We start from the raw sequence: 12,793 nt of genomic DNA on the forward strand, positions 1-12,793 counted from the left end.
TCTACTCAACAACAGAGCGATACTTGCCTTGTATCAACAGGATTTTGTATCTATCTATGCACCTTATGTCATGCCTTATTGGAATCGTTTTATTGATAATATCTGTTGTCTCATACAAACGTACATTCTAACACAATTAAGGAAGTTTATTATAAAATGATTCATTAATATTACCCTGCCAACCACTGATGATATAATTTAAAAAAAATACCACTCAGAAACAGTTATGCATCTTTTTTTGAATGGTATTAATGTAAAAAAAAATTGGCAAGACATCAGTAGATTTATAATGGAAAATCTGCATTTAGATTTGACACTATTATGGAGAGACGTATTACATTCATTCTTTACCGACGATAGAAATCATTTGGATGGACATTTTTATTATTCATTCACTCGCCGTACAGTAGGTGGCAGTAATACGGCAATAGGTGTAGTCTGCCATAAAACCTTAAAGAAGAACAAGATGAGAGCAAAGCAGTTTAACTGTACTGTTGTAGCTGAAAACATTTCATATCATACAAAGGAACAGTAGCTTCCACAATGGATCGGGTGAGTCTGGTTTTAATAACAGTATAGGTCTGCTGTGTTGTATAAAATGTCTAGGCCTAGTTTTCATCATCGTTGAACCTCCACATATTCTGTTTAGTTCTCTTTGGGGCGGCAGGTAGCCTAGTGGTAAGAGCGTTGGGCCAGTAGCCGAATCCCGAGCTGACAAGGTAAACATATGTCGTTCTGTTCCTGAACAGGGCAGTTGACCCACTGTTCCTAGGCCGTGATTGTAAATACGAATTTGTTCTTCACTCACTTGCCTAGTTATTATATATATTTTTTAATAACCTGCAACCTTATAATTTGTATTTATTATGGATCCCCATTAGCTGCCAAGGCAGCAGCTACTCTTCCTGGGGTCCAGCAAAATTTTGACAGTTCATACAGTCATGTTTCGGGATCTGTGACTATGACCCAATTCTCTCCTTCCGCCCAGTGTGCACATGTTCACATTCCTTCACTGATTTCTTACACATTAGCCATTATTTGACCAGATATTCAAGTTGCCGTTCTAACAAAAGAAAAGAAATGGCTGCAGTCCAAACACGTTGTTTTTCCCTCTGTTGTATCACCGTCGAAACCGGATGCAGTTTGATTGACATCTTAATAAGGGAGGTCCAATTCCCTAGTTGGCCCTCGATTTTGCTTGAAGGAGCGAGTGAACAACTTTGGTCACTTGATGGGTTGATATGACCCACAATCCAATGCAAACTGTAGTCACATGTCAAACTCTGGTGGCCGCGAAGTGTCAAATTTAATCAACAACCTGCACTTAAGGCATCTCAGAAAAATATTTATTGAGCGGTCTAAAAAAACATATTGATTTTAGCTTTAGAAAATTGGCTTAGTTTTGTAGTGAGGAGTGCAATTCAGAAATGTAATGGAATAAATGACCATACTATGGGTAACTGTAGCTAGCTACCTTACAGGAGTGCTAGCGAGATACGTTAGCTTACTCGGTAACGTTACAATAATAATAATAATTGTATTTTTTGATCCAAGATGGCATAGCAGTTCAGACGTCTTTTGTCCTCGTCTTGTCGTGTCCCATTTATTTATTTACAACTTTTGTTTCACATACGTTTTTGAAATTTTCCATAAACTCATCTTCAAAACACTCTCCTGCAACCCACCTCACCAATTTATATTTATAAAAAAGTATTATTTACTTCAAATCTGTAATCCTCCAAGAAGCTAGCCAGAAACTCCAAGAAACTAGCCAGAAGCTAATCAGAAGCTAGTTAGCTTCTTTACTGGCAAATCGTTAGTATTCAGCGAACCACGGTTTGTGGTCATCAGCTATTATTTAGCTCGAAAATCTATTGCCAGTTTTGTACGGCGCAGCGCGGCTTGGAACGGAACATACCGGACCAATTTTTCTCTCCATGTCCCTGGATTTCAACCGCTAACTCTGGACATGCATACCTGGATCTCACAGCTAGCTAGCTGCTATCTGTTTGACTATCGGCTTTCGTCGATTCCGGAGCAAACATCAATTATTCCGGAGCTAGCCAGCTGAAGAGTTCCATCAATCACTCCTGGGCTGCAGTCACCTATCCGGACCCGTTTTACTGCCTACGCGGAGCCCCACCGGGCCTTCACAACTGGACTGCCGACGTTATCTACCCGAATGAGTTATCCGGCTAGCTCCTCCGTCGCGACGTTACCTGAACGCTCATCTGCGGCCTGCTAACCGTTAGCTGTCTTATTGGCTGCTATCTGAATAGACAATCAGACAATTTATTTATTTTTATTTTTTATATTTTTTTCTTGGGCCTCTATAACTATATCTATTGTTTTTTTTTTGTGTGTGATTTGGATTAATCCCCTCTACCACACGGAACCCCACTAATCTACTGACGGAACGCAAGAGGTGGCTAATAACAGACCTCCATCCTATGCTAGCTTTCTACCGATGGCCTGGCTAGCTGTCTAAATCGCCGTGACCCCCAACCAACCTCTCCACTCTCTGGACCCTTTTGATCACTCGACTAAGCATGCCTCTCCTTAATGTCAATATGCCTTGTCCATTGCTGTTCTGGTTAGTGTTTATTGGCTTATTTCACTGTAGAGCCTCTAGTCCTGCTCACTATACCTTATCCAACCTATTCGTTCCACCACCCACACATGCAATGACATCTCCTAGTTTCAATGTTTCTAGAGACAATATCTCTCTCTTCATCACTCAATACCTAGGTTTACCTCCACTGTATTCACATCCTACCATACCTTTGTCTGTACATTATACCTTGATGCTATTTTATCGCCCCCAGAAACCTCCTTTTACTCTCTGTTCCAGACGTTCTAGACAACCAATTCTTATTGCTTTTAGCCGCACCCTTATTCTACTCCTCCTCTGTTCCTCTGGCGATGTAGAGGTGAATCCAGGCCCTGCAGTGCCTCGCTCCGCTCCTATTCCCCAGGCGCTCTCTTTTGACCACTTCTGTAACCGTAATAGCCTTGGTTTCATGCATGTTAACATTAGAAGCCTCCTCCCTAAGTTTGTTCTATTCACTGCTTTAGCACACTCTGCCAACCCGGATGTTCTAGCTGTGTCTGAATCCTGGCTTAGGAAGACTACCAAAAATTCTGACATTTTAATTCCAAACTACAACCTTTTCAGACAAGATAGAACTGCCAAAGGGGGCGGTGTTGCAATCTACTGCAAAGATTGCCTGCAGAGTTCTGTCCTACTATCCAGGTCTGTACCCAAACAATTTGAACTTCTACTTTTAAAAATCCACCTCTCTAAAAACAAGTCTCTCACCGTTGCCGCCTGTTATAGACCACCCTCTGCCCCCAGCAGTGCTCTGGACACCATATGTGAACTGATTGCCCCCCATCTATCTTCAGAGCTCGTGCTGCTAGGCGACCTAAACTGGAACATGCTTAACACCCCAGCCATCCTACAATCTAAACTTGATGCCCTCAATCTCACACAAATTATCAATGAACCTACCAGGTAACTCCCCAAAGCCTTAAACACGGGCACCCTCATAGATATCATCCTAACCAACTTGCCCTCTAAATACACCTCTGCTGTCTTCAACCAAGATCTCAGCGATCACTGCCTCATTGCCTGCATCCGTAATGGGTCAGCGGTCAAACGACCTCCACTCATCACTGTAAAACGCTCCCTGAAACACTTTAGCGAGCAGACCTTTCTATTCGACCTGGCCCGAGGTATCCTGGAAGGATATTGATCTCATCCCGTCAGTAGAGGATGCCTGGATATATTTTTTTAAATGCCTTCCTAACCATCTTAAATAAACATGCCCCATTCAAGAAATTTAGAACCAGGAACAGGTATAGCCCTTGGTTCTCCCCAGACCTGACTGCCCTTAACCAACACAAAAACATCCTATGGCGTTCTGCATTAGCATCGAACAGCCCCTGTGATATGCAGCTGTTCAGGGAAGCTAGAAACCATTATACACAGGCAGTTAGAAAAGCCAAGGCTAGCTTTTTCAAGTAGAAATTTGCTTCCAGCAACACTAACTCAAAAAAGTTCTGGGACACTGTAAAGTCCATGGAGAATAAGAACACCTCCTCCCAGCTGCCCACTGCACTGAAGATAGGAAATACTGTCACCACTGATAAATTCACCATAATTGAGAATTTCAATAAGCATTTTTCTACGGCTGGCCATGCTTTCCACCTGGCTACTCCTACCCCGGTCAACAGCACTGCACCCCCCACAGCAACTCGCCCAAGCCTTCCCCATTTCTCCTTCTCCCAAATCCGTTCAGCTGATGTTCTGAAAGAGCTGCAAAATCTGGACCCCTACAAATCAGCCGGGCTAGACAATCTGGACCCTTTCTTTCTAAAATTATCTGCCGAAATTGTTGCCACCCCTATTACTAGCCTGTTCAACCTCTCTTTCGTGTCGTCTGAGATTCCCAAAGATTGGAAAGTAGCTGCGGTCATCCCCCTCTTCAAAGGGGGGGACACTCTTGACCCAAACTGCTACAGACTTATATCTATCCTACCATGCCTTTCTAAGGTCTTCGAAAGCCAAGTCAACAAACAGATTACCGACCATTTCGAATCTCACCATACCTTCTCTGCTTTGCAATCTGGTTTCAGAGCTGGTCATGGGTGCACCTCAGCCACGCTCAAGGTCCTAAACGATATCTTAACCGCCATCGATAAGAAACATTACTGTGCAGCCGTATTCATTGATCTGGCCAAGGCTTTCGACTCTGTCAATCACCACATCCTCATCGGCAGACTCGACAGCCTTGGTTTCTCACATGATTGCCTCGCCTGGTTCACCAACTACTTCTCTGATAGAGTTCAGTGTGTCAAATCGGAGGGTCTGCTGTCCGGACCTCTGGCAGTCTCTATGGGGGTGCCACAGGGTTCAATTCTTGGACCGACTCTCTTCTCTATATACATCAATGAGGTCGCTCTTGCTGCTGATGAGTCTCTGATCCACCTCTACGCAGACGACACAATTCTGTATACTTCTGGCCCTTCTTTTGACACTGTGTTAACAATCCTCCAGGAAAGCTTCAATGCCATACAACTCTCCTTCCGTGGCCTCCAATTGCTCTTAAATACAAGTAAAACTAAATGCATGCTCTTCAACCGATCGCTACCCGCACCTGCCCGCCTGTCCAACATCACTACTCTGGACGGCTCTGACTTAGAATACGTGGACAACTACAAATACTTAGGTGTCTGGTTAGACTGTAAACTCTCCTTCCAGACTCATATCAAACATCTCCAATCCAAAGTTAAATCTATTTCGCAACAAAGCATCCTTCACTCATGCTGCCAAACATACCCTTCCAATCCTCGACTTTGGCGATGTCATTTACAAAATAGCCTCCAATACCCTACTCAACAAATTGGATGCAGTCTATCACAGTGAAATCCGTTTTGTCACCAAAGCCCCATATATTACCCACCATTGCGACCTGTACGCTCTCGTTGGCTGGCCCTCGCTTCATACTCGTCGCCAAACCCACTGGCTCCATGTCATCTATAAGACCCTGCTAGGTAAAGTCCCCCCTTATCTCAGCTCGCTGTTCACCATAGCATCTCCCACCTGTAGCACACGCTCCAGCAGGTATATCTCTCTAGTCACCCCCAAAACCAATTATTTCTTTGGCCGCCTCTCCTTCCAGTTCTCTGCTGCAAATGACTGGAACGAACTACAAAAATCTCTGAAACTGGAAACGCTTATCTCCCTCACCAGCTTTAAGCACCAACTGTCAGAGCAGCTCACAGATTACTGCACCTGTACATAGCCCACCTATAATTTAGCCCAAACAACTACCTCTTTCCCTACTGTATTTAATTTATTTATTTATTTTGCTCCTTTGCACCCCATTATTTCTATCTCTACTTTGCACATTCTTCCATTGCAAATCAACCATTCCAGTGTTTTACTTGCTATATTGTATTTACTTTGCCACCATGGCCTTTTTTTGCCTTTACCTCCCATATCTCACCTCATTTGCTCACATCGTATATAGACTTGTTTATACTGTATTATTGACTGTATGTTTGTTTTACTCCATGGTAACTCTGTGTCGTTGTATGTGTCGAACTGCTTTGCTTTATCTTGGCCAGGTCGCAATTGTAAATGAGAACTTGTTCTCAACTTGCCTACCTGGTTAAATAAAGGTGAAATAAAATAAATAAATAGCTTTAGGTTGGTTGTTTTTAAGTTAAACTTCAAGATTTCCACCAAGAATGTTGCCTCTCCCATAATCATTATCCCTCGCTTGGGCAAGGGACATTTTAAGGTACACTCGGATGTAAAACGTAATTCAAGAGCTGAGGTTTTAGGGCCGAAGGCTGTTGAGTTTGAAATGTAGCTGGAAGGCAGTCAGGAAGATGCAAGATCAGGTGGGACCATTATAGGCAATGAGAGGGCAGATATGCATGTTTCCACTAGTTACCACAGCCACAAAGTCAAACGCCTATAATGTATTTTTATTAATTTAGGGTTGTGCATAAAGTTAGTGTTTGCAAGGTTAGGGTTAAAATCACATTTAAAAAGACCAGTTGTGTAAATGGGCGTGGTTTGTGGTAACTAGGGATGACCAGGCACTACTTCCATACAAAGTGGGGTTTCAAAGATGTCACGTGTCCTACTTTTATCAATACACTCATAACAACCAACTCGTTACAAAATTGTATATATGATCAAATAAGCCAGATTTTGGGCCCATTTATCCCTCTTGCTTCTCATCTTCCACGCTGTTTGATAGGAAATGACTGGTATAAGAAATATGGTGGAAACTAGCCCATACCTCCACCAGCAAATGCTCTTAGATTTGTGGTTTATAGTGAACGATTGAACATTTCAGGTAAAAGTGGATTTTCGAGGGATGCACCCAAATCAGAGGTTTAGACTGAATTAATACAATACTTGGTTTAATGATCAACTGTAAAACTTCTTGCGGCCAACAGGACAAAGCTAGCCTGTCCCCCTCCACCCCCCAGGAGTCCCCAGGTCAACTGCCTCTCCGTACTTTACTGCTGGTTCTGGTCGACTGCAGGAAAACACCGGGGCAGAGTGGAACTAAGAGACTGGAAGGAGAAGAGGAACATGGAGATGTGATTTCATTAAGTAAGAACCATGGTGTGTGGATTAGTCTGCTTCTGTAAGTAACAATTAATTGGTTAATTATATTGATTAAAATGTTTGGTAGTTCCACCCAATTTTGAGAAGTATAACTTGGTCCCCCCCAAAAAAACATTTGATTTCACCTAATTTTAACATTTTTTAATGAAGAGCACATGTTTGATTTCATAAAAACATGTTTTCCCATCTCGAGGTTATATGGAAATGCATACTGTGTTAAGTGCTAAATAAAGTAACAGGGGACAACTGAAAACAACAAAACCACTAGATTACATTGGTAAGAGAGTCCTTTTAAATCAACCCCAAATGTGCTTATGACAGGGCTAATGGAAGCTAGTTTTGTTCCACGGGGAGTGAACATTGAATGCTTCACAAAAAAATATATTCTACCATTTTACTTTATGGATAAAATGGTTCACTTGCTCAGTTTTCTACAAAAAACACCAGAGAATCATTTATTTTGCTCAAAAGAATGTATGGAACAGTTTCACCATATTTAAACAGGTTGATCTTAAATGATCTTAAAATGAGGGACAGATGTAAATTAATCACAAATTAAATAAAATAAATAATGTTCAGAAATGGCTGTCAAAGTAACCAAATAACTAGGACTTTACATGCACACTAATCCTTTGCTATTAAACTGATTATGGCAGTAGGCCGAGTATGACATTAGTCATGTAAACACCTTACTCTGCTTATCTTAATTGGTGTGAGGTCATAACCGAAGTAAGGATACACCTTTAAAAAACACCTGGTTTCCTGAACAATCTTTAGATTGATTAGGACATGTAAACACTTTAATCAGAGTTAGAGGTGTATTTAATCTGTGCATGTGCTACCACAAGCAGCGCAAGCTAACTTATTTTTGACCGAGTGCAGTGAGTTCAGGAAAAACAACAAAGTACTAATCTTAGAAATAGTTTTCACATATAAATGTTATACTGCTTAAAAAAATAACAGTCGTTGTGGAAAAACGTTTATTTTGATTGACGACTTTCAGTGTTTATTGAAGTCCCATCAGAGCAGCCTGATTTCAGATGTGTCCATGTAAACAGGTTTATTAGGGAAATTGTTCTTTCAAAGCATGTCAACGTTTAAATCAAACTTGTACTAATTGACTTCACAATTAACCTATTATTCTGCGCATGTACATTTACTCAACGATGGTAAAACTTGGAGAAATTATTGTATTAGTTGTGTTAAAATCTTTCTAGGGTTGATGGAGGAACTTGTCAAAATTCAGAATTGTCACTTTAGCAAGTCTTTATTCATATTATTTAATAACAGATTTAAAATGTAATAATGATGTACAATTTCTACTGGAAAATATGAAAGGGACCCAAAAGGCCTTAATTTCATGGAAGGACCCATCTGTTTATGGACCCATATTTGCAAAACCTAACTATTCAATGTCTTTGTTTCACAGGGGACATCCCTAATCGTTGCTCTCTCAGTGGGAGGGGCTTATCATCTGGGGAGCCTCAACATCATGATGCTGACAAGATATGGAGTCTCTCCATATCAGAACACCTCAAGAAACACCAGCATAGAGGTATAGGGAAGAAACCTCACTACTGCTGCTCTGACTGTGGGAAGAGTTTTGCTAAACAGGACTTGACAAATCATGAGCAAATTCACACTCTAGAGCATGCATCTAAAACCTTAAAATCTCATCAGAGAATTAATTCAGGGGAGGGACCTTATACCTGCTTGGATTGTGGGAAATACTTAAACCAGTCAGGAGCCCAGACTAAACACAAACACACAGGAGAGAAGCCTTATAGCTGTGTTCAGTGTGGGAAGAGCTTCAGTCAATCAGGAAACCTGACTACACACCAACTCATACACACAGGAGAGAAACCTTATAGCTGTGATGAGTGTGGGAAGAGTTTCAATCAACCAGGAACCCTGACTGCACACCAACGCATACACACAGGAGAGAAACCTTATAGCTGTGATCAGTGTGGGAAGAGCTTCAATCAATCAGGATCCCTGACTCTACACCAACGCATACATACAGGAGAGAAGCCTTATAGCTGTGTTCAGTGTGGGAAGAGTTTTGCTCGTTCAGGGTCACTGATAAAACACCAGAAAGCACAAACATGTTTTCTTTCATCTCCCTTCTCTCTGGCACCAGTTCCAAATCCCTAAATAAAGTTTACATAGAAAACATCTTGTAAACAGTCATCCATCTCCCATTCTCTAACACTTTACTAAGTCTGATTGCCATGCTAACATGTGTAGCATAATATGCAGCTATGGATCCGTATGTAACAAGCGTCTTGGAGTAGAAGTGCTGTGTGTGTGGTGGGGTGGGGGAGGAGGTGTTCAGAGCTATATCTTTTATTTTATGAACTCATATTATCCATTAAATAATGTATAATAAAATGTTAAACCAATGGTAGGTGTATATTCATGTGTGGGGGAAATGTTATCTGAAGAGAGAGTCTTTGCATTGTACATCATGTCTCATACAGTCTTTGCTTCCTGTAGGTGCTGGGTAGAGATATGAGGGGGAGACGGTCATGACCCCCTCATACCTTTTGGCAGAACACTCAGAATATGTTCTATAAGTTGCATGCAGGAACCAAATGTTAATGATGATTAATGTAAATCAAGCAAATATAACTTGTCTGTGTAAGCAGTATATAAGAGGACTAACGGGACTGCCCCGAAAGAGCTCCTGACCGACGTGTACTATGGTGCAGTAAGTTTGTTGGAATCTCTCCAGCTGGCTGATAATAAATAATTATTAATTTAAGTTTGACTGAGTCCTTGGTTGTAATTTTGTGAAGAAGTTTAAAGCTGGATTTGAATACAAAAAGATTTCCCAAGCTTTAAACATCCCAAGGAGCACTGTGCAAGCGATAATATTGAAATGGAAGGAGTATCAGTCCACTGCAAATCTACCACGACCTGGCTGTCCCTCTAAACTTTCAGCTCATACAAGGAGAAGACTGATCAGAGATGCAGCCAAGATGCCCATGATCACTCTGGATGAACTGCAGAGATCTACAGCTGAGGTGGGAGACTCTGTCCATAGGACAACAATCAGTCGTATATTGCACAAATCTGGCCTTTATGGAAGAGTGGCAAGAAGAAAGCCATTTCTTAAAGATATCCATAAAAAGTGTTGTTTAAAGTTTGCCACAAGCTACCTGGGAGACACACCAAAGAAGGTGCTCTGGTCAGATGAAACCAAAATTGAACTTTTTGGCAACAATGCAAAACGTTATGTTTGGTGTAAAAGCAACACAGCTCATAACCCTGAACACACCATCCCCACTGTCAAACATGGTGGTGGCAGCATCATGGTTTGGGCCTGCTTTTCTTCAGCAGGGACAGGGAAGATGGTTAAAATTGATGGGAAGATGGATGGAGCATAATACAGGACCATTCTGGAAGAAAACCTGATGGAGTCTGCAAAAGACCTGAGACTGGGACGGAGATTTGTCTTCCAACAAGACAATGATCCAAAACATAAAGCAAAATCTACAATGGAATGGTTCAAAAATAAACATATCCAGGTGTTAGAATGGCCAAGTCAAAGTCCCGACCTGAATCCAATCGAGAATCTGTGGAAAGAACTGAAAACTGCTGTTCACAAATGCTCTCCATCCAACCTCACTGAGCTCGAGCTGTTTTGCAAGAAGGAATGGGAAAAAATTTCAGTCTCTCGATGTGCAAAACTGATAGAGACATACGCCAAGCGACTTACAGCTGTAATCGCAGCAAAAGGTGGCGCTACAGAGTATTAACTTAAGGGGGCTGAATAATTTTGCACGCCCAATTTTTCAGTTTTTGATTTGTTAAAAAAGTTTGAGATATCCAATAAATGTCGTTCTACTTCATGATTGTGTCCCACTTGTTGTTGATTCTTCACAAAAAAATACAGTTTTATATCTTTATGTTTGAAGCCTGAAATGTGGAAAAAGTCGCAAAATTCAAGGGGGCCGAATACTTTCGCAAGGTACTGTATCTGTGACCAACAGATGCATACAGTTGAAGTCGGAAGTTTACATATACCTTAGCCAAGTACATTTAAACTCAGTTTTTCACAAATCATGACATTTAATCATGGTAAAAATTCCCTGTTTTAGGTCAGTTTGGATCACCACTTTATTTTAAGAATGTGAAATGTCAGAATAATGGTAGAGTGATTTATTTCAGCTTTAATTTCTTTCATCACATACCCAGTGGGTCAGAAGTTTAGGTACACTCAATTAGTATTTGGTAGTCCAGAGCTTCCGGCGACGGTTCCCAGTCCAGAGCTTCCTGCGACGGTCAACAGTCCGGAACCTCCAGCGATGGTCAACGGTCCGGAGAGCCAGGCACGGCATCCATGGCAGAAGCCTTCCTCTGCGCCGGTGCCCAGTCCAGGCACGGTGTCCAGTCCCGCTCCATGGCAGAAGCCTTCCTCTGCGCCGGTGCCCAGTCCAGGCACATTTACATTTAAGTAATTTAGCAGACGCTCTTATCCAGAGCGACTTACAAATTGGTGAATTCACCTTCTGACATCAGTGGAACAGCCACTTTACAATAGTGCATCTAAATCATTTAAGGGGGGGGTGAGAAGGATTGCTTTATCCTATCCTAGGTATTCCTTGAAGAGGTGGGGTTTCAGGTGTCTCCGGAAGGTGGTGATTGACTCCGCTGTCCTGGCGTCGTGAGGGAGTTTGTTCCACCATTGGGGGGCCAGTGCAGCGAACAGTTTTGACTGGGCTGAGCGGGAACTATACTTCCTCAGTGGTAGGCAGGCGAGCAGGCCAGAGGTGGATGAACGCAGTGCCCTTGTTTGGGTGTAGGGCCTGATCAGAGCCTGGAGGTACTGCGGTGCCGTTCCCCTCACAGCTCCGTAGGCAAGCACCATGGTCTTGTAGCGGATGCGAGCTTCAACTGGAAGCCAGTGGAGAGAGCGGAGGAGCGGGGTGACGTGAGAGAACTTGGGAAGGTTGAACACCAGACGGGCTGCGGCGTTCTGGATGAGTTGTAGGGGTTTAATGGCACAGGCAGGGAGCCCAGCCAACAGCGAGTTGCAGTAATCCAGACGGGAGATGACAAGTGCCTGGATTAGGACCTGCGCCGCTTCCTGTGTGAGGCAGGGCGTACTCTGCGGATGTTGTAGAGCATGAACCTACAGGAACGGGCCACCGCCTTGATGTTAGTTGAGAACGACAGGGTGTTGTCCAGGATCACGCCAAGGTTCTTAGCGCTCTGGGAGGAGGAAACAATGGAGTTGTCAACCGTGATGGCGAGATCATGGAACGGGCAGTCCTTCCCCGGGAGGAAGAGCAGCTCCGTCTTGCCGAGGTTCAGCTTGAGGTGGTGATCCGTCATCCACACTGATATGTCTGCCAGACATGCAGAGATGCGATTCGCCACCTGGTCATCAGAAGGGGGAAAGGAGAAGATTAATTGTGTGTTGTCTGCATAGCAATGATAGGAGAGACCATGTGAGGTTATGACAGAGCCAAGTGACTTGGTGTATAGCGAGAATAGGAGAGGGCCTAGAACAGAGCCCTGGGGGACACCAGTGGTGAGAGCGCGTGGCGAGGAGACAGATTCTCGCCACGCCACCTGGTAGGAGCGACCTGTCAGGTAGGACGCAATCCAAGCGTGGGCCGCACCGGAGATGCC

General features: G+C 42.9%; 1 protein-coding gene across 4 annotated transcripts; it reads left to right on the plus strand.

The window, feature by feature from the left end:
• The first annotated feature begins 433 nt into the window (after positions 1-433).
• On the plus strand, positions 434-9,917 carry LOC135534736 (zinc finger protein 239-like). Of its 4 annotated transcripts, XM_064961636.1 has the most exons (4): positions 434-552; positions 6,979-7,150; positions 8,583-8,708; positions 9,650-9,917. In XM_064961636.1, exons 1-4 carry the CDS (start codon positions 544-546, stop codon positions 9,658-9,660), a joined length of 318 nt encoding a protein of 105 aa, XP_064817708.1. In that variant the 5' UTR covers positions 434-543; the 3' UTR covers positions 9,661-9,917. The 4 variants fall into 4 exon arrangements, 2 of the variants coding, with proteins under 2 accessions (XP_064817708.1, XP_064817702.1); XM_064961630.1 differs by having other exon boundaries at positions 435-552; positions 8,583-9,917; XR_010454740.1 differs by having other exon boundaries at positions 436-552; positions 6,979-7,138; positions 8,583-9,917.
• The last annotated feature ends 2,876 nt before the right edge of the window (positions 9,918-12,793 follow it).

The sequence above is a fragment of the Oncorhynchus masou genome, chromosome 5, assembly GCF_036934945.1.
Source record: "Oncorhynchus masou masou isolate Uvic2021 chromosome 5, UVic_Omas_1.1, whole genome shotgun sequence".
Lineage (NCBI taxonomy): Eukaryota > Metazoa > Chordata > Actinopteri > Salmoniformes > Salmonidae > Oncorhynchus > Oncorhynchus masou.